General features: G+C 55.4%; 1 protein-coding gene across 4 annotated transcripts in view; it reads right to left on the bottom strand.

The window, feature by feature from the left end:
* Positions 1 to 170: 170 nt before the first annotated feature.
* The window catches only part of SORBS3 (sorbin and SH3 domain containing 3), a 30,149-nt gene continuing 11,446 nt past the window's right edge, over positions 171 to 18,873 (bottom strand). For 2 of the 4 annotated variants that reach the window (XM_047717324.1, XM_047717328.1), the window contains 19 exons: positions 18,697 to 18,814; positions 17,087 to 17,280; positions 16,000 to 16,063; positions 13,856 to 13,894; positions 13,308 to 13,401; positions 11,022 to 11,109; positions 10,701 to 10,787; positions 10,547 to 10,600; positions 9,676 to 9,762; positions 9,056 to 9,102; positions 8,510 to 8,649; positions 8,244 to 8,296; positions 8,071 to 8,117; positions 7,764 to 7,878; positions 6,228 to 6,353; positions 4,703 to 5,011; positions 3,944 to 4,047; positions 3,302 to 3,408; positions 171 to 1,012 (listed from right to left, as the gene is read on the bottom strand). In XM_047717324.1, the coding sequence (XP_047573280.1) occupies positions 951 to 1,012; positions 3,302 to 3,408; positions 3,944 to 4,047; positions 4,703 to 5,011; positions 6,228 to 6,353; positions 7,764 to 7,878; positions 8,071 to 8,117; positions 8,244 to 8,296; positions 8,510 to 8,649; positions 9,056 to 9,102; positions 9,676 to 9,762; positions 10,547 to 10,600; positions 10,701 to 10,787; positions 11,022 to 11,109; positions 13,308 to 13,401; positions 13,856 to 13,894; positions 16,000 to 16,063; positions 17,087 to 17,280; positions 18,697 to 18,814 (1,935 nt within the window). In that variant the 3' untranslated portion in view covers positions 171 to 950. The remainder of the gene's footprint in view (positions 1,013 to 3,301; positions 3,409 to 3,943; positions 4,048 to 4,702; positions 5,012 to 6,227; positions 6,354 to 7,763; positions 7,879 to 8,070; positions 8,118 to 8,243; positions 8,297 to 8,509; positions 8,650 to 9,055; positions 9,103 to 9,675; positions 9,763 to 10,546; positions 10,601 to 10,700; positions 10,788 to 11,021; positions 11,110 to 13,307; positions 13,402 to 13,855; positions 13,895 to 15,999; positions 16,064 to 17,086; positions 17,281 to 18,696; positions 18,815 to 18,873) is intronic. The other 2 variants (XM_047717326.1, XM_047717327.1) reach the window with 2 other exon arrangements.

Here is an 18,873-nt window from a genome sequence, read left to right as displayed (position 1 = left end):
CTGCCCGAGACCTGAGGGCTGAGATCTTCAGACAATGAGGGTGCTTTTCCACCCTCCCCTTTCACACACAGCCTCACATCCCACCTGGTTCCCAGCACAGCCAACTGCAGAAAGAATTCCCCAGTCCTGGGCAGGAGGAGCCTTCTCCTGGCTGGAAGGAAACGGATGGGCAAGGTCCCTGGTATCCAGATTTATTTTACATTCTCTTCCAGAGGGGACGTGGGGGTTGGAGGAGCTGGGGAGGCAGGAGGGCAGTGCACCTCAGTCTCCTGGGAGAACACCTGGAGCAGGCCAGTCCTGGGAGGCCCAGTCCTTCTGGGTATTACAGCAGCGCAATGACACACACAGCCCAGGCAGCCTTGGGGAAGAGGGTGCCTTTGAGCAAGACCTCCTGCCAGGCTTCAGGCACTAAGGAGGGGCTGTGTCCCTCTCCCACCTCACTCCCAAACCCAGCTGGAAGCAGGAAGGCAAAGGGGGCAGCAGGCAAGCTGGAGTGAAAGGGGACGAATCCCCTCCAGGCAGAGGTGGCCTTTGGTCTCTGTTAGGTTAGGAAGCTGGTCCTTGGTAGAGGAACCCCATGGGGGTGAAGTTGGGAGCCAGCCCCTGTTAGAGGAAACGCCATAGCAGGACGGGGAAGGGGGAGGGGGTCCAGGGTCTGGTCTCAATAAGGCCTGGAAACAGTCTTCACTTCAAAGCAGACCTCTATATTTGGGAAGTGGGGTAGGGGAGGAAATAAAAAGGCTGCTGGAGGAATGTTTGTGAGCTGTGGGTAGGAAGCAGTCCAGGGGGCTTTGAGGGGGCCTCTGAAGAACGGCTGCTGGGGTAGTCTGCAGATGCCAGCAGCTCAGGTCTTGGGGAAGGAGGATGGAGGGGGGATCCTCTCTCCCTCCAATAAGTGCTACAGTTCCCCACCCCATCCTGGCTGAGCTCTGAGTTGCCACGGAGACCACTCACACTGGAGCTACGTAATTTCCTGGGAATGTCCCAAATTTCTGGGTCCGTCGGGAGACACCTGAAAGAGAAAAAGAGAAAAGGTGTAAAAGGCATTCCCCAGACTTCTTTAGTAAGAATGTTTGGGGGTGGGGAGGGCTTGGAAACCTTTCCCCTACTGGCAGTGCCCCGAACTGCAGGTGCAGTCCCTGCCCGGGAGGGAGGCTTTGTTTTACTCATTTGTGCCCCCTAGTGGGCAGATGGGCAAAGCTACACTTTCTAAATTGAAGGATAGGAATTTGAGTCCTCTATAACTTGGCACACACCACTGAATTATCCCACCTTCCTCAGGAAAGCAAAGAAGCAGGAGGTTGAATCCAGAACTTAAATGTGGAGGAAACTCACTGATCTCACCTTCAATTTAGAGATGGGACAGGCAGGCAGGGTCTAAAGAGAGAGCCAAGTGAAATCCCCAAATGCACTCTGTTGCTTAGGGGTAGAGGTGGGATTAAAATCTAAGCCTCTGGTCTGCTACAACCCCAAAGAAACCCGTGTTCTTGGGTGGAGAAGGGAGAGTGCTAGAAGATATAGGAATGTAAAATCAAATTAAAGTCCTAAACCTTTCCTTCCTGGCCGGCTGGCATCCTGACTTCCTGACAAGCAGCCCATGCTCACCTGGCCCCCAGGCCTCCCCATACTGTTCCACTGCCTGGGATGCCTCATCTGCCCTTCAAGACCTAGCTCCCCCACTTCCTCCAGGAAGCCTTCCCTGACCTGCACTGTCTGAAATGGTAACCACTAGCCACATGCAGCTACTGAGCTCTTGAAATGTGCTAGTGTGGGGCGCCTGGGTGGCTCTGCTGGTTAAGCATCTGCCTCAGGCTCCCTGCTCCACGCAAAGTGTGCTTCTCCTTCTCCCTCCGCCTGCCACTCCCCTTGCTTGTGCTCTCTGTCAAATGATAAAATCTTAAAAAAAAAAAAAAAAAAAAGAAAGAAAGAAAAGAAATGCACTTGTGTGACTAAGACATTAAACTTTCTAAGCCTTTCCTCTAGAAGCACTTGTGGCTTTAATACCACAAAAGTGGTGCTTTTTCTTCTTTCTTTTTTAAAGATTTATTTATTTGTTTGTTTGATAGAGAGAAAGAGTGAGAGAGGGAACACAAGCAGGGGGAGTGGAAAAGGGAGAAGCAGGCTTCCCACTGAGCAGGGAGCTCGATGCGGGGCTGGATCCTAGGACCCTGGGATCATTACCTGAGCCGAAGGCAGAGGCTTAACGACTGAGCCACCCAGGGGCCCCAAGTGCTTTCACTTCTTGTCTATATTTGCAAAACTTTATGAGTGGTTAAAAAAAAAAAAAATCAAAGGCAGAGGTGTACAGAGTAAAACGAGAATGTGTCCCCCAGCCTCCCCTCCCAGGCAAGAACCATTAACAAGTTAGTACTCCAGAATCACTGCTGTGTCTGAAACTTGGTCAGCAATGAGGTGTTAGGATTCAGATGAGAAAGGATGGGTTGCTAGGTCAAGAGATGGCCATTGGGGTCACCTCTGCCCAAGCAGCCTTGCCACCCTTTAAGCTCTGCATTCTGCTGTGGGAGGGGGCTTCTGGCTGCTCACTACTCTTTGAGGACAACCCCTTCCTCTGAAGCCGAGGCCGCCAGCCCTGCCAGCTCTGAGGAAAAAGGCCATGTGAAGCCTGCTGGATTGGTTACCTTGAAACCAATTTGAGGCCAAGGCCAATTTGAGGCTTCCTGCTTTAGTATATGTGCTGCCGAAGCGAGCACGGGGCTTCCTGCTTTAGTCCTTTGCCTGACCTGCCCTAGGGCCAGCCCTGAGGACTGGGGAGCCAGCTGCTAAGTGGGAACAGGGGTGGGTGACACATGGGTATGAGACTTGATCCTTTCCATCAGGAACACAGTGTCTCAGGAGACAGGCGCCTCCTCCTAAAACTGCTCCAAAGACAGATGTGTGGTAGGAAGGAGCAGGGGTGTGAGGGTCAGAACCTTGCTGCCCCGAGTCTGCAATGACTCCATCAGGTACCTTGGCCTCATCTGTCAGACCACAAATCTTTGCTGAACCAGCACTGGCAGGCAGTGGCAGCCCACCCAAATCTCCCCAGCAACCCCCAAGATGCTCCCTTCTGACTTGTCCCCCAGGTCATCTCCCCCAGGATATCCCCCCCAGATACCCCCTCTGGTCTGTCCCACAGCTATCCCACCTAGGGACTCACACATGCCCCCTTCCACTCTGCCCCCAGCTATCCTGCCCGGGAAATCCACTTACCCACTCTGGTCTGTCCCTGGCTATTCTGCCCAGGGACTCACACATACCCCCTTCTAGTCTGCCTCGCAGCTCGCCCACCAGGCCCACATACCCACAAACCAGCCGTCGTCACACTGCTGCATGACATCCACCCGGTCCCCCTCCCGCAGCTCCAGCTCATCCTCGTTCTGAGGCCTGTACTGGTACACCGCCCGGTACCTGTGGGAGACAGCATCATGGCGACCACTGGAGCCTGGCCCCCTCCTTGGAACAGGTCCAGAGAGTCTAACCCAAGTCTTGCTACATCCCATTAATTTATCCCATCAGCCACTGGCCCAGCTCCTAGAATGGTGTCTCTGTCTGGCTTCAGTGCATTCTTCTCTGGGCCCGCTCGCTGCGCTCCGAGCTCTACCTATCTCTACCCCTCCTCCTCGGAGCTCCCCCCCCACACCCTCCTCCAGGTCTGTTCTACTAGTTCCCACACTTCACACATAAATGCGCTGACCTTGGGGCTGGAAACCCAGCGAGGTTGGGTGCAGAGAGCGGGAGGCCTGCTTTAAGCTCTAGGGCTGGCAGGGACAGGTCAGGACCATCACAGACAAGGGGCCCCCCACCAAATCACCCATAAGTACCAGAGGGAGGAGTTTACCAACTCCATCTTTGGGTGGGGAAGGGGCAGGAAGGGTCGTTGCCCTCAGTACCGCCTGCCAAGCAACACTCCACCCCTGACCAAGCATCCCCAGATGGTACTCACGGGGTCCAGTGTATCTGAGTGCTGTTGGGGGCCATCCCCCCCACGTCCATGGGACGGCTGGAGCCTCCAGGATGAGATAGAGCTGACCCGGGGGTGCTGAGACCCTGGGGGTCCACAGGAGAAAAGGGAGGCACACACAAGCATGAGGGAGAAGAGTGCCACGGGCCCGCCCACCTTCCCTGCAGCAGCGCTTCTCATCCTGTCCCCATCTTATCCTCCCAACCCCCAAGACACAGAGCCTCTGTTCAACCATTTCACCTCACAGATCTTGGAAGCTGAGGCCCAGGGAGGGTAGGGGGCTGATTCTAAAAGCCAACACAGGGAGGGGATGGGAGGTGTCCATGCACTGGCTGTGCCCACTCACAGCGGTTTGCTGCGTGGACGGATGAGTGCAGGAGCAAAGGCACGTGTTTATGGGCTACCTCAGTGTGAGCCCCAATGCTGTCTTGCACCCCTCGGCTACTACAAACTTTTCGGTCAAGCCTGCCCAAGTACCCTCCCCAGAGGGAACTACTACCCCATTCCACAGCTGAGACAACCCAATCCAGAGAGAGTAAGTCATGTGTCTAAGGTCACACAGCAGGCAAATGGCAGACTTCTGACTCCCACATGACCACGTCCCAGCTCTGCCCAGCTCTCCTACTGCTCCGTCCCAGGGCAGACCAGGAGGGATTCCAAAGTACAAACCCACCAAAGGGAAAGGAGGATATAGCGTGGGTGGCGGGGGTCAGCTCTCCAGTACGAGGCAGGTCACCCTACCTGGTTCTGGGCTCTGGGCTCCTGGCTGGGGAAGGAGAGGCCGGTGCGGCGGGGGGAAGTCCGGCTCCCCCAGTCGGTGGGATCCACAGGGCTGTGCGGCGTTACTGGGGAGCCAGAGTGACGAGCCAGATGGGCAGCAGTCAGGCAGGGAGACGCAGGGAGCTGGGGGCCGTCGTCACAGACGCGGAGCCGGGGCTCGCGGTGCACCTGCACGTAGCTGGCGGGGAAGATGCCCTGGCGCCCGGTGCCAGAGATGCGGCCCTCATACCAGTTCTCATTCACCTTGCGGATCAGGCAGATGCGCTCCCCCTGGAGGTGTAGGAGGGCATGAGCATCTGCAAGGCCCTCCTGGGCACCATGTCCCCCAGGAAACCTAGGGGAGGGGGCGCAGGGGGGCGGCACGTCTCATGTAGATCTAGCGCCTTACGTGGAGCGAGCCGGCTCAGAGCAGGTGAGCAGGAAGTCACAGTCACACCACGAGGCAGTGGCTAGAGTCAGGAGCCGAGCCCAGGCTGCCCTCAGGAGCCCAGAGGTCTGGGCTCTTTCCACAACATGGCGCACTGGGTGGGGATTGGGGCCTGCCAGACACCTATCCCTGGGACTTCACAGCATCCTCTCCCCAGTGTTCTGGTGGCTATTTAACAAAACGGGCTTGGCCAGTTCCAAGCTGTGCAGCCTTGGACCAGTTACTTTGCCTCTCTGAGCCTAGTTTCCTCACATGTTTAGTGGGGATAGCAATCTGTTGCTGTGAAGAGCAAAGGAGATCAGTGGCAGACTGGTAAGAAGCACTGGACAGGCATGAGCCACCACTGCCACGACAGGGTCCTGTCCCTGCCTCCTCGCAGGGGTGTCCCTCACCAGGGCATCAAAACACAAGCTCCTGGAGGGAGGCCTGGCCACCTTCCAGCCCGCATGCTCACTGACACAAAATGAGGCAGCCCTCTCCTGCCCCCCACCTCTCTCCACCCAGCCACCTCCTTCCCCCTCTCCCCGTGGGGCCAGCTCTTCCGGAGGACATTCACAAGGGGCGTGCATGGCCTCTGCCTCAAAAGTCAACCAAAGGGAGACCAGCACCCTGTTTTCTAGGACAACATGTCTCAAATTTACCTTGACTATGATCTATAGTAAAAAATATGTCCGAATAACAACTTAGTACAGACACACACACGTGCACGGGTATATACATAACTGCTTGAAAGTTTGATCAACTACCGTTTTTACGCACAAGACATTCTAACATTTCCATTCTGTTCTTCTAAAAATGCTGACTGTGATCCTCACAGCCTATAAACCTGCAACCAGGAAAACAAACAAACAAACAAACAAACAAAAACACACACACAACTACTCTATAAGTTTCCAACTTTTTTTTTAAAAATGGGCTAAAGGAAGGAAAACCTACCCAAAGGTAGGAAAAATTAGGAAAAATTTTAAATACTGGGCAAAGATGGGTACACTTGACTCTCCACATATTTACCTATGCCTTCACCAGCCCCCCCAACCCCCACTTCCTGCTGGGCCGCACCTTGCGGAAGGACAGCTCCACCTCCAGATCCCCCTTGAAATTGTACTGGGCCACAGCTTCTCCATACTCCAGCACCTGGTAGCTTGGGGGCTTGATGGGCTTTGGGATCTCATCTGCAGGTAGCACCTACAGAAAGAAAGGTCACGAGGAAGACTCAGCCCGGGTATCAACTGGGCACAGACCTGGGGCTCCTGGGAGGGTAAGAAAACAAACAGAAGATGGATGGGCGCAATCTGTCTGTCCCCAAGGCCAGCAAGGACACGGACACCAGGCATAAGCTTGAGGGTGGTTGGGGTGAGCACAGCCAAGGGGTGGTGAGTCCCAGAAGGCTACTGGAGGAGGAATTTCCCCAGAGGCGTGGAGTAGGCCATGTCAGAGCAAAGATGGAAGCTTAAGCTAAGAGCTTAAATTGGAACCCAGAAGTAAATGAGGAGTTCCAAAAAGCAGCGCACGCCTGGTAACCTAATCTGAAAGTGGGGATCTAACATTTTACCACTGCTGAGAACCAAGTGTCCCTCCTTCCCTCCCCCTTCTACCTCACCCAGTACCCCGAATTCCCATGTTCTCTTTGCTTCACCCTTCTCATAAAAAAAAAAAAAAATCAAGAAGCTAGTAAACTAGTTCATACTAAGATGTAAATTACTAATACCATGGAATGCTGTTCTCTACTTTGTGGAATTTCAGAATCAGAGAGACTGTTCTGAAGGTAGCGGAGACCTGCTAATGCTTATCAAATAGAGAGCCTGAATTAAACAACAACTCGATCCATGGGTCAAAGAGGAAGTCACAAAGGAAATAAGAAAATAGTTTGGGTGGAATGAAAAAAATATATGTATCAAAATCTGTGGGTGTAGGTAAAGCAGTGCTTAGAAGGAAATTTATATCATTAAATGCTGATATATTTTTAAGTAAACTCTACCCCTAATGCAAGGCTCGAACTCACAACCCCAAGATCAAGAGTTGCATGTTCTACTGACTGAGCCAGCCATACACTTCTGGATCTTGTACTTAACCACTTATCTCTGAACCTTAGCAAACACATCTGTAACACGGGGATTACCAATCACTTCTCAGGTTAGGAACAAGGGAGGCAATGCACACGAAGGAAGTGATGAATGTCTATGTGGATTGGTAAGCTGTCACACACTTCCTGCTCTTGCCACTTGCCCTCAGGATCCTTCCCAAAGACAGCCTGAGACAGATGGATGCTGATGGTGAAAGTCTGGGCTGGTGGCCCCTGGGGCAGGAGCGGGCTCATGTGGTTCTCCATGGGCTGGGCTCCACCTTTGGTGCTCATTTAAGAAACATGTCCCGAGGGCAGACAGAGTACTGGGCCCCAGCGGTGCCCCGGCCAAGGGCATGAATGAGGCTGACTTGGCACCTGCACCCTGGAGTTCACAGTTTTACCTATTAGGAAGCCGGTAAGATGTAGGGGAGCAATCAGCTCCACAGAGGGGCTGTGCAGGGATAGGCATGCTAAGTCTCTGCAAACCCACCCACCCTCCCAGCTGGGCTCCCAGTTGTTCCTCGGCTTACCTCCACGTAATTAGCAGGGAAGATGCCCAGCCGGCCATGGTGCTCCCCCTCCAGCCAGTTCTTGTCCACCTCCTTGTGGATGTAGACAATATCACCCTTCTTCAGGGTCAGCTCCCTGCAGGCCAGAGCAAGGACATCCACAAGGTGAGGACCTCCCAGTCCTCCTCCCCTTCAGACCCTATCTAGTGCACCCAGAGTCTCCTTCACCCCCCCCCCGGGGGGGGGTGCACCACAGCCCTGTCCTCCCACTCCTCCCATAGGGTACACAGAGGTTTGGGGGGGTCCAGTTGGAGAGAAGGGTACTTACTTAGGGGATTGTGCCTGGAAGTCAAACTTGAGTCTGGCAGCCTTCCTCTGGGCAGGGGGAGAGGACAGGGGAAGTCACCTTAGTCAAGCAGGTGGCAGGTCTAGAACAGCCATCACGAGAACCACCCCAGATCCACCATGCACCCTAACCCTAGTGCTCCCACCCCTCCTTACCTTCTTCTCTTCCTTCCTGGCTGGGCTGCCCCCTCTTTCAGAGGCACTAGGGTCTGTGAAAAAGCACTACCTCAGCTTGGGAAGGCCATGTCTGGGGGAGTGGTGTTGGGATGGGGTTCTGCTCCCCCCACCCCAGATCAGGGCCAGTGTTAGCAGGGGGCTCTGGGACTGTCCTCCCCCCACCCCACCCCCACGGGGCCCCAGCGTATGTTGTACGATGGGTGGCAGGCGTCTGGGTGAGAAAAAGAGCAGATTCTGGTCCTTACCTCGGGCGGAGGAAGGGTAGACAAAGTCCCTACGACCTAGGAAGGGGCTTGCTCCATCCGCCATCCTGTGGGCGCTCAGGGGCCGAGAGGAACCCCGGTAAAGTGCATTCGGGGAACTGGAGCTCCAGGCGGGGGCCGGGCTGCGCGGGGACAAGGTGCGTGAGTCACCTGTCTAGGGCCTCACAACCTACGCCACTCACCCCTGCCTTCCGAATATCTCCCCCTGTCTCCCGCCGCCTCCTCCCAAGGCGTCTCCCACGTCCCGGGCTCTCAACAGGATGTCCTACTTCCCCAGCAGTCCCGGCCGGGAAAGGGTGCGGCCCGGGGCCGCGCGCGGCGGGAGGGCGCGTGGGAAGCGCGAGGCTCCCCTGGCCTCGTTCCGCGGCCGGCCGCGGCCACCTAGTCCTCGGACGGGGACAGTTTCCCTCCGCGGCCCCTCGCCGGCCTCCAGGCCCCTCCTCCCGCGCCCTTCGCGGGGCTCGCCCCCTCCTCGAGCGGCCGCCGCCGCCCCGCGCCACGTCCCCCTCGGCCGGCCTGGCCACTCACCGCGCGGAGGGCCGCGGCTCCCGGGACCGTCGGGGCACTTGGGAGCTCTGTGCGGGGAGACGGGGCGCGGTCAGGGCCGGGGACGCCGGGTCCCCGCGGCAGCCGAGGCCGCCTCCGGAAAAGTTTGCGGCTCGGAAGGGCGAGAGGGGTGGGGAGGGGCGGGAGGGACGCGGGGTCCTAGAGTCGTCCGCGCAGGCGGGCGGGCCGGGAACCCGGGAGGAGCCGAGGAACTTGCGGGGGTGGGGGGGTAGGGAAAGAACCGTGGGGTGGCGGAAGAGGGAAGGCCCGCCCAGGAAACGGGGCCGGGTAGGGGCTGGGGTCCCTGCCGACTGAGGTCCGGGATGGGGGGGAGGGGCGGGGTGGGGGCGGGGAGCCCCCGGCACCCAGACGTCAGGCTGACGTGGAATAGGCCTGGAAGGGTTCTTAGGGGTCACTTGGAAAAGTCAACGCCCTGCATTTTATAAAGGAGACAGCAGTCAGGGATGAAGTCTGTTCAAGGTCGCGCCGAGAGCTGCTGGAACAGTACCTCGGCTCTGCCTGCCCCTCCCACCCACGCTCCGCCGCTGCTCCGGGGTCTCCGGGTCCCACGGTCACCCAGGAGGGGACTGGGAGGCCGGTACCTTGGGGGACGGTTGCCGGGTCTCAATTGCCCGCAGGTCCTTGTCCAGCTCCGCGCTCAGCTTGGCCAATTCTCTCTCCAGCAAGACCTGGGGGCGGATTATGCGGAGAGACTTGGGAATCGGGGCGGTGGGGGTGGAGGGCACAGTGGGGGAGCACTGATCGAAGGTCAGATGTGAGAAACTTAGTGGGCAGCAGGACAAAGCAAAGCACACTGTGCTTGGGTAAAGGGCAGGCTCAGGGCACAGGGCCAGGACAGGCTCCCTGCCTGTGGGCCTGCCCAGAGCTGTGTCTCAAGGCGTCAGGATGGCCCTTCCACAGCTTCTCACTGTCCCTCTCATCGGACCTGTCTCTCCCATCTCTATGTCCGATAGTGTCAATTTCTATGTCTGATAGTGCCTTTTGTCCTGTTACTTCCCTGTTCGAGAGCCTATAAAGCTCCTTATTTCCTCTCTCATGAAGTCTTCTATGGCTTTCCACAGCCTGAGCTCCACCTGCTTTCCCTCCCACCGCCCCTCCAGCCTTTGTCTCTGCACTCCCCCTACACTGACCATGCTCTCTGCCTGGCCAGGCCCTCCAGCTCCACCTCCGAGAATACTTCCTGACAAATCCACACTGACCACTCCATACTCTGCTCCTGCTCTGGTCAACAGACATGTATTCAACACATATTTGAGTGCCTACTGTATGCCTGGCACTGTCCCAGGTGCTGGGGATACAGAGGTAAACTGTATGGGACTGGCCAGGGTCAGAGCTTGGGGGTCTCTGGCCTTTGCCCATGGTCACTGGGGCCAACACCACCCAGAAGTCTCCCTCATTTGTCCCCCAGCATAGCTGTCTCCCTCCCCTTCCAATCTATCCCGCAGCACTCACCTCAATGCGCTGGGAGGGCTTCTCAACAGGGTCATCCACTAGTGGTTTCTTGGGCTAAGGGTGGGAAGGGTGAGTCAGAGGGGGTGAACTCACTTTCCAAAATGCACTAGCTAAGGAGTATGTCCATTCTCAGAGGGCCAGCAGGACAACTCACCTTCTGTCCAGTCTCTAGTTCTTGCAGAAACTGGTTCCAAGAATCTTCCGTCCAGACATTGTCTGCTCTTTCTTGGCATCTGAGCACCTGCACAGAAGTAGGTGGGCATCGGTCTGGGACACTGTCCAGGCCCAAAAAGCAGGCTTGTAGGCCACTGCCTCACCCCTCTGCCTGCCAGTGCCTTCCTAAGGATTCTGGACTCTCGGGGCTGCCCAGAGCAGGCCCCAAACTGAACGGGCAGTATCTGTGCTCTTCAGCAGAGGGGCCTGGCCAAAGAGCACAGCACCGGGGACAGTGAGGGGAGGATGCTGAACGGGCTACCTGATTTGGGGTCTGGTGTAGGGAGGGTGCTCCAAGATTAGAGTTGAAAGTGCTTCTAGGAAACTCTTCGGAGGGGTCCCAGCTTCTTCTAAAGAAAGGGGAGGACATCTCTTCAGTTTCCTTTTAGGGAGACTAAGGCACAAGTGAGAACACAGCCCTGCACATGCTCCCACGGCCCCCTGCCCCCCACTCCAGGGCTCCAGCCTGTGAAAGCAGTGTTACACATTGGAAAGTTACGGGCTCGAAGGTCAAATGCCAGCTCCGCCACTTAGCTGTGACCTTTTGGCGAGTTACTGAGCTCTCAGAGCCTCAGACTGGACACCTGGCATGTGGGTGTCACGAAGGGATCCCACCTCTGTGAGGGTGTAGTGAAGGTGTGAGGAAACATATGCGAGCCGCCCAGGAGAAGGCCTAACACACTCACCCACTCCCTGAGTGGCCAGGATTCCCTTCCTGCCGACCTTAGTGAAATAATCTATGTGTGTGTTCAGTCTGGCCCCACGGCTGTGGCTATGTATGTGTCTGCAGCTTGATGAAGCTGCTCTTCCTAGCTGTCACAGCCCAGTGGGCTTGTACACGTGCCCAAGGGTGTGGGTGGGACTACAGCCTAGTCCCAGGAGAACCCTGGGCAGGCCAGAGGGCCTGCAGCCCTGACTCCCCGGCCCTGGGCAAGCTATTTCTGCTCCCTGCGCCTCTGCTCCCTGGGGGATGCAGCATTCAGTGAAGTCATCTGTGAAACCACTCCAGCCACTAAGGCTCCACACTGTCACATTTGCCTTCGTCCCCCTCCAGGGCTCCTTTCTTGGCTGGCTTATGTGTTCCAGACAATGTTTGGGTCTGAATGTTTCCACCACTGTACCAAGCTTATCAAAGGATGGAATGTCTGACCGGAGAGTCAGGATTTATTGGTTGTAACTATGACTCTATTCTTTATTTTAGGAATAATAATATTAGTAATACCACTGATAATGAGAATAGAATACATCATTCCTTTTTTTTTAAAAAGATGTTATTTATTTGACAGAGAAAGAGAGAGATCACAAGTAGGCAGAGAGGCAGGCAGAGAGAGAGGGGGAAGTAGGCTCCCCGCTGAGCAGAGAGCCAGACACAGGGCTCAATCCCAGGACCCTGAGATCATGACCCAAGCCAAAGGCACAGGCTCAACCCACTGAGCCACCCAGGCGTCCCATAGAATACATCATTCGTAATTTAGGGAGGCTCTAGTCATAACTGAGCCTGTATATTAATAATATTTGTGGAGGGGCACCTGGGTGGCTCAGTGGGTTAAGGGTCTGCCTTTGGCTCAGGTCATGACCCTGGAATCCTGGGATCAAGCCCCATGTTGCTCCTTGCTCAATGGGGAGTCTGCTTCTCCCTCTCCCTCTGCTCCTCTCCCCACTCATGCTCTCACGTTCTCTCTGTGTCTCTCTCTTTTAAATAAATAAAATCTTTAAAAAAGAAGAACACATGTGAAGACTTGCTATGTGCCTAAACCCTCACAACCACCGTGTGGTCCCCACTCAGCAGATGGCTGGCACTGGTTAAGTTTCTCAAAGTCACATGGCTAGTGGCAGCAACCCAGCTTGAATCCGAATCCTGGGTTCAAATCTTGGGCTCTTAGCCTCTACCTTATTGATGATGCCAAGAGCCACAGGCCAGGTATGGCCGTGCCTGTGAGGTTAACCCCTTCCTGTAAAGGAATAAGAAACTCATTGATTTCACTTTGAGGCAAAGCTGCTGATTCTCAAGGTCTGTTTGAGCACCTCCCACTTCCCCCCAGGAGCCTGGCAGCCTGGGCTGGGCTTATGTGGTTTGGGCCGAGCAAAGGAAGTACATCCTTCACTTATGTGGAAGGGTTCCTCTCTCATCCTCACTTCCCCCCACTTGCGAGGAAAGTTAGGATCCTCCCCCCCCCCCCCTTGTTTTCTCTCAGGCTTTGGAGTGAATGGCCACAGGTCCACACCTAGCCTCAGGCTATCCCACTCTCCACCCCATTGTGACCTGTGGATCTTTGGAGTGATGAGTTCCTGCCACCAATCACAAAAGCAGCACAGGCATTCCTGACCAGCAATGGGTACAAAGTCCACCCCTGCCCATCATTCCCCTTTGGCCCGGGGCAGGGAGAAGAAAGCATCTGGAATGGTTGGGACCCTAAGAAGGAGCAGAGCTGTGATATGGGGTGGGGGGGAGAGGCTGTACCGGCTGTGACCACCAGGGGGCGCCAGTCCTAGCCAGGAAGCCAGTGCCCCACCGCAGCCCTGGGACCCTTTTCCCAGGATGGCTCACCCACTCAGAGAAGAGGCCTGGCCTGGCCTGGCAGCTGGTCTTTGCTGGGGCCCTGGATGCCTTGAGTCTGTAGAGGCGGCACAGGAGGAAGCCACTGAAGGTGGGAGAAGACAGGTCAGAGGAGGTGAGAGTTGGGCTTAGGGGTACCTGGGTGAGCACTGAAGACTCCGGCACCCACTCCCACACATGCTTGTGGGTGTCTTGTGGGAACAGGGTTGGGGGTACTCTGGACCACTAAATGGGGGCCTTGCACCAAGAGCTTTACACTCATCACTATATCTTCACAACTGTGGGGCAAGTAGTGTCCCCATTTTACAGATGAAGAGACAGAAGCCCAGAGAAATCACAGCCAGGGCGGAGATCCTCACTGGACAGTGAAGCTGAGGCTCTTCATTGCCACCTGCCAGGAAATGGGGAGCTCCCCGGAAATGGGCTACATGAACTTCTCAAGTTGAACTAAGCCAACGGGGGAGCCTCAAAGCCAGGCATGGTTTACAAGACGGGCAAATGCAGGCACTGAGCTGGGGCGGGCCACCCGCACCTCTCACCTTTGGGTGATTCCTCAAAGGTCCAGTCCAGCTGCAGGTCTGCGGGAGCAGAAAGGACCAGATCAGGGGTAGGGTAGCAAGCGAGGATGGCGAGCCCCGAGAGGCTGCCTCAGCTGCTCCCAGCCGTCCTCCTGCCTAGGGCAGGGGCTGAGGGGCTGAGGGGCTGAGTCAGGGCCTGAAGAATGTCCCGAGGGAGGGAAGGAATTAGGAGGGCAGTTCTCTGGAGGGTTTGAAATGCCTCTGGCAGACTCAGGGCCTGAGTGAGCCAACCCAGGCAGTGGACTTGCCCAAACCCTCCTGCTCCTCCCTCCCCGCGTTCCCACAACACCCTTTCCCTGACCTTTGTAAACCTGCCCTCACCAAGACAGGTTGGGGAAAATTCCACTTCCTCTTCTCCCTCTTTCCCTTTCTGCACCCCCTTTGCCCAGACCCACTCCTCATGGCGCTCATGACTTTCTGGGGCCTCCTAGGAAAAGCGACTGACCCGCCAGCCGACTTGGTCCCCTTGGCTTGCAGACGTGCCACAAGAGCACTTGCCTTAAAGGCAGACCAGAATGCCTCTCTCCAGATCCCACACCTCCAGCTCCTGGACTGCTTTGTCTTCCTTTGCCGCAAACAGTTAGCCGTAACTAATTCGCTGTCTCCGATTCCCCTTCTCTGTAAGTAGATTTCCAGCCCCACCACGATTGCCCCAACCGCCCTCAAGAAAGACCCCAGTGACCTCCATGTTACCAAACCAAAATACTTGACCCATCAGCAACGTCTGTCACATGGACAACACTTGAAATTCCTTTTTCACTGGGCTTCAGGAAGACAACTCTGGTTTTCCTCTCCACTGTACCCTCTTAGTCGGCTTGCTGACCCTGCTTGTCTCTCAAACCTCTACACACCCAAGGGCCTCAGGGTTCAGTGCTTGGGCCTCTGTCTGTCTCTCCAGGTGATCCTATCTAGTCTTCTGGCTTAAAAAAAAAACATCTATGGCAGGATTTGCATGAGAATTAGTTGGGGAGCTTTCAATCAAAATCTTTTTGGGTGAATCCCCTGTGTTTCCACCTGCAGCTTAAGCCTCAGCCCTGAACCACAGACTTGCATATTAACTGCCTACTTGACATCACCAACTAGATGATGGACCTCATCAAAAACCTCCATCTTCTCTGAGTTTGGAAGGAACATCTGTCGACTGGCTCAGGTTCTAAGTCGTCCTTGATGTCTTTTACTCTTGCCACATTCAATCTACCAATAAATTCTCATGACTGTCTCTAGAATCCCACCAGGCCTGCTGCTGCTGCCCGGTCTGAGACACTGCTGGCCTCTAGCTTGGATGAAAGCTGGGCCCCCTAAGTGGTCCGCTGTGTCCTTCACTGCCTCGTCTCCCCCCTGAGCTGGCAGCCAGAGTGAGCCATCAGAGCATAACACTCCTCTATTCACAACTGTTCCTTGACTCCTCAGCTCTTGCAGAGTAAAAGCCAAAGCCTTGATCAGGGCCCCAAAGGCCCTCTGTGACCAGATCTCATCACTCTGACTCCATCTCCCATCAGTGCCCCCCTCACTCCAGTCCAGCCTCTCCTTGCTGCTCCAGGACCAGCCAGGTCTGCTTCGGCCTCTGGGTGTCTGCTGCTCCCACTGCGGGTCAGGCTCCTCCCTTGGCTCCGCTGTCGCTCTCGGCTCAAATGCCACCTACCAGGGCCTTCCCTGACTGCACTGGGTACTGACTTTTCCTTTTTCTCACTTACCCTTACCACCAGCTGCCATATTAAATACATATCTGTTTATTCTCTCTCTGTCTTAAGCTTCACTGGGGCAAGGACATTCTTTTTTATTCCCTCTTTCATTTTCAGCACCCAGAATAGTGCTCGGCACACAGGAAGTATTCAGTAGACGTCTGGTCAGGGGGCTGATTGAACAAATGAGGGACTGCATGACTTCCCAGGACTCTCCGAGGAGACCAGGGACAGTGTGTAGTCATTGTCCTCCCAAGGACAGAAAGGAGTTTGGAGGCTCCTCCCCTTCGGCCTGTATGAGGGACGACCCACCACACAGCCTGGGGTACACAGAAGTTCCCTTTTCTGCCCCTCCGTTCCACAGCCCACTGTGGGTGGCTGGAGCCCACTCAGCAGAGAGAGGGCCCTCGAAGGATGTCTCACCTGGCATTTTCCGGTGAATCTGCTGGAACATTCTCCGGTACCAGTCCCGGGGGCTATCAACACTCTGGGATCAGAAAAGACAAAATCAGGCCACCCTCTTCATAGGAAGCCACAGAAGTTTTTCCTTCCTGAGGAAAAACTTTCTCTGGCCACCCTTGAAGTGGGCAGGCTGTCGTGAAAAATCTAATAAAGGAACTTTATACGGCACATTACATATGAATAAGGTGTAGAGAAGGATCCCCCGTGATGATCCATGCCAAGGCTCTGAGATTTTGGGTGGTTTCTCGTTTTTGTTTTTTTTTTTTCTCTTTGCTTTCCTATATCTCTGATGTTTCTACAGCAAACATGTATTTCTTCTTCTTCTTTTTTAAAGATTTTATTTATTTATTTGAGAGAGAGAGCATGAGAAAGCATGAGAAGCAGACACCCCATGGAGCTGGGAGCCTGACGCGGGACTCGATCCCAGGACTCTGGGATCCTGACCTGAATTGAAGGCAGCAGCCCAACCCACTGAGCCACCCAGGTGCCCACAAACATGTATTTCTATGTAATGAAAAATAAATGTGATAATATAGGGTTAGAATGGCATTTCACGGCTCCTGCCCCACTGAGACGGAAACAGCCCTGAGAGGTATGTGGCCAACTTGAGTTTCAGATGCAGAACTGAAGGCAGGTGACTGGCTTGAGATAGGGAGTGGAAGAAGGGCAGGGTGCTCAGAGCCTGGGCCCTGGATCCTTCCATGCCTGCCACAGTGTGAGGGCGACTCACTCAGGACTCTGCCAGCTCTCTCCACCCAGCCATTCACTCAGTGGCTGTGCCAGGTCCTGGGGCTAGGAACAGAGGGGGTCTTTGCCCCACGGAGCATTCTAGATCTTCCTTTCCCCCCACAAACCACTTGTGCAACTCAGACCACAAGAGCGCCTGTAATTTTTGTGGCTGATGACAACCCCCAAGCCCCTCGTGGGGAACCTCGGGGTTCCGAAATGGTTTGGTGCACTCTTGGTGGCTCCCACTTTAATTCACAGAAGTGGAGCTCAGCATGGGTCCCTGAGCCCCATCATCAGCGGCCCCCAGCCCAGGACTCACAGATCGGGGGGCGATAGGCATGCCGCTCTCGTCCACCGGCCCGATTCCCTCATACTTGACCCAGCGCTTGTCCTGACGTTTGCTGTCCTTGGTCCATGTGGCTGACCAGTTCTGGGCATGCTGGGAGGCAGGGGTCTTCTGGCTCCCCGAGGGCCGGCTCCCAGGGCTGGGCCAGGTCTGATACCAAGCAGGGTCTGTGGGGGAAATGAGCAACAGAGCATTAGCACCGGGCAGGGGCCCCTACCTGGACTTGTTTGTCTCTTAGCCCTTCAGAACATTGATCCTGTGAGTTCAAAAGTTTCAACATCTCCTTGTTTGTTTGACTTGCTGAGACAGACTTTACAGCCTTCCCCATCCCCTGCAGGACCAGAGGCCTTTGTTTATTTTTTAGTTAAAGTGAATGAAAATGGATTTTGCCTTGAGAAATCTGTGCCCGTGTCCGCCCTATCTTTTCGGAGGGCTGTCCTTAAAGCCTTCGGAATGAGGGGTGGGAATCCTTACTTAGAGAAAATGATGGGGACCATCCTGGCTGGGAAGGCAGCAAGGGTGTGGCAGAAAAGGCGCTGGGCTTGAAATGGGGACAAGGAATTCAGATGCCAGCTCTGCCACCTGCTGGTGTTGTGACCTGTGGCACAGCAAGAAACCACTTGGTGCCTCCGTTTCTACTTCTGTAACACGAGGGTAATCGTGGCAAACATCCAGAGAGAGCTAGTGTGTGTGACCGTGCCCAGCACAGTGCCTGACACATAGTCACAAGGCTCTTGGACAGACACTCTTTCACCAGACATGGCAACTGAGTCTTCAGCTTCCTCAGAACCTTTAGCCCCCAAGTCACCAGAGTAGCAGCATAAGGGCATCAGGGCTGGAAGGACCAGGGTTTGAGTCTCAGCTCAGACTCTGTGACTGAGCATCTCTGAGACTCAGGTTCTTCACTGGGAAGAGGTTGCTAATGGTACCTTACCTTTCCAGGACATCAAGGGATTAAATGACAGAAGGCTTAGTGTGTCTTTTCAGTGTCCCACATGTTCTAAGCATTCCACAATTATTTGTTAAATGAATAAATTACTTGACACAGTGCCTGCCTCAGTGGGAAGCACAATAAAGGATCTCTCCCTCCTCAGGAAAGGGGCCCACGGGGGTAGACCTGCACCCAGGAGGTCCTGGGATCTTCTTGACCCCATGGCTCAGGCCGGGATGACTTGTAGGAGCCCAGGGGCTAATGGGCTCTCAGAGCTGCCTCTCCCATCTTCTGCTTGGCTGCTGAGTACCCACTTGTGGGGTTTGGCCCCCTGTCCACTGTCTCCCAAGGCTGTGTCCCCTGCACAATTACTTCCCTTGGTGGGGTGGGGGGGTTGGGGTGGGGGTGCTAAGGGGCGTGTGGTAGGGAGGGAGAGATGCGTCAGCCTGCTCTCTCCCACGGTGGATTTCACACTCACAGGCCATCAGTGCTCACACAGAGAAGGGCAGCTAGATGAGCTCAGAGGCCCAGGACCTTGAGAGCCCTCCATGCTCCTCCCCACAGGGTAGTGCCAGATGGCAGGGCCTGGGAGCCTCTGATCCCCCACCCCCAATACAGGGCTCCTGGAGCAGGTATTCCTGAGCAGACCCACCTGGGTGCCGGGAAGTATCTCTCCTCTGGGGGAAGTGCCCATTGCACACGGTCCTGGGCGCAGGGTCATGAAACTGGAAATTAAGGGTGTTGGAACCACCATTCCGGATCACAGGCACCTGTGGGGAGGGGCCGGGAGCAGCAGCTCAGGCCCGAAGGTTCCGAAGAAGGGTGGGAA

This window comes from Lutra lutra, chromosome 2 (assembly GCF_902655055.1).
Source record: "Lutra lutra chromosome 2, mLutLut1.2, whole genome shotgun sequence".
Lineage (NCBI taxonomy): Eukaryota > Metazoa > Chordata > Mammalia > Carnivora > Mustelidae > Lutra > Lutra lutra.
This window is presented reverse-complemented; position numbering and strand designations above follow the sequence as displayed.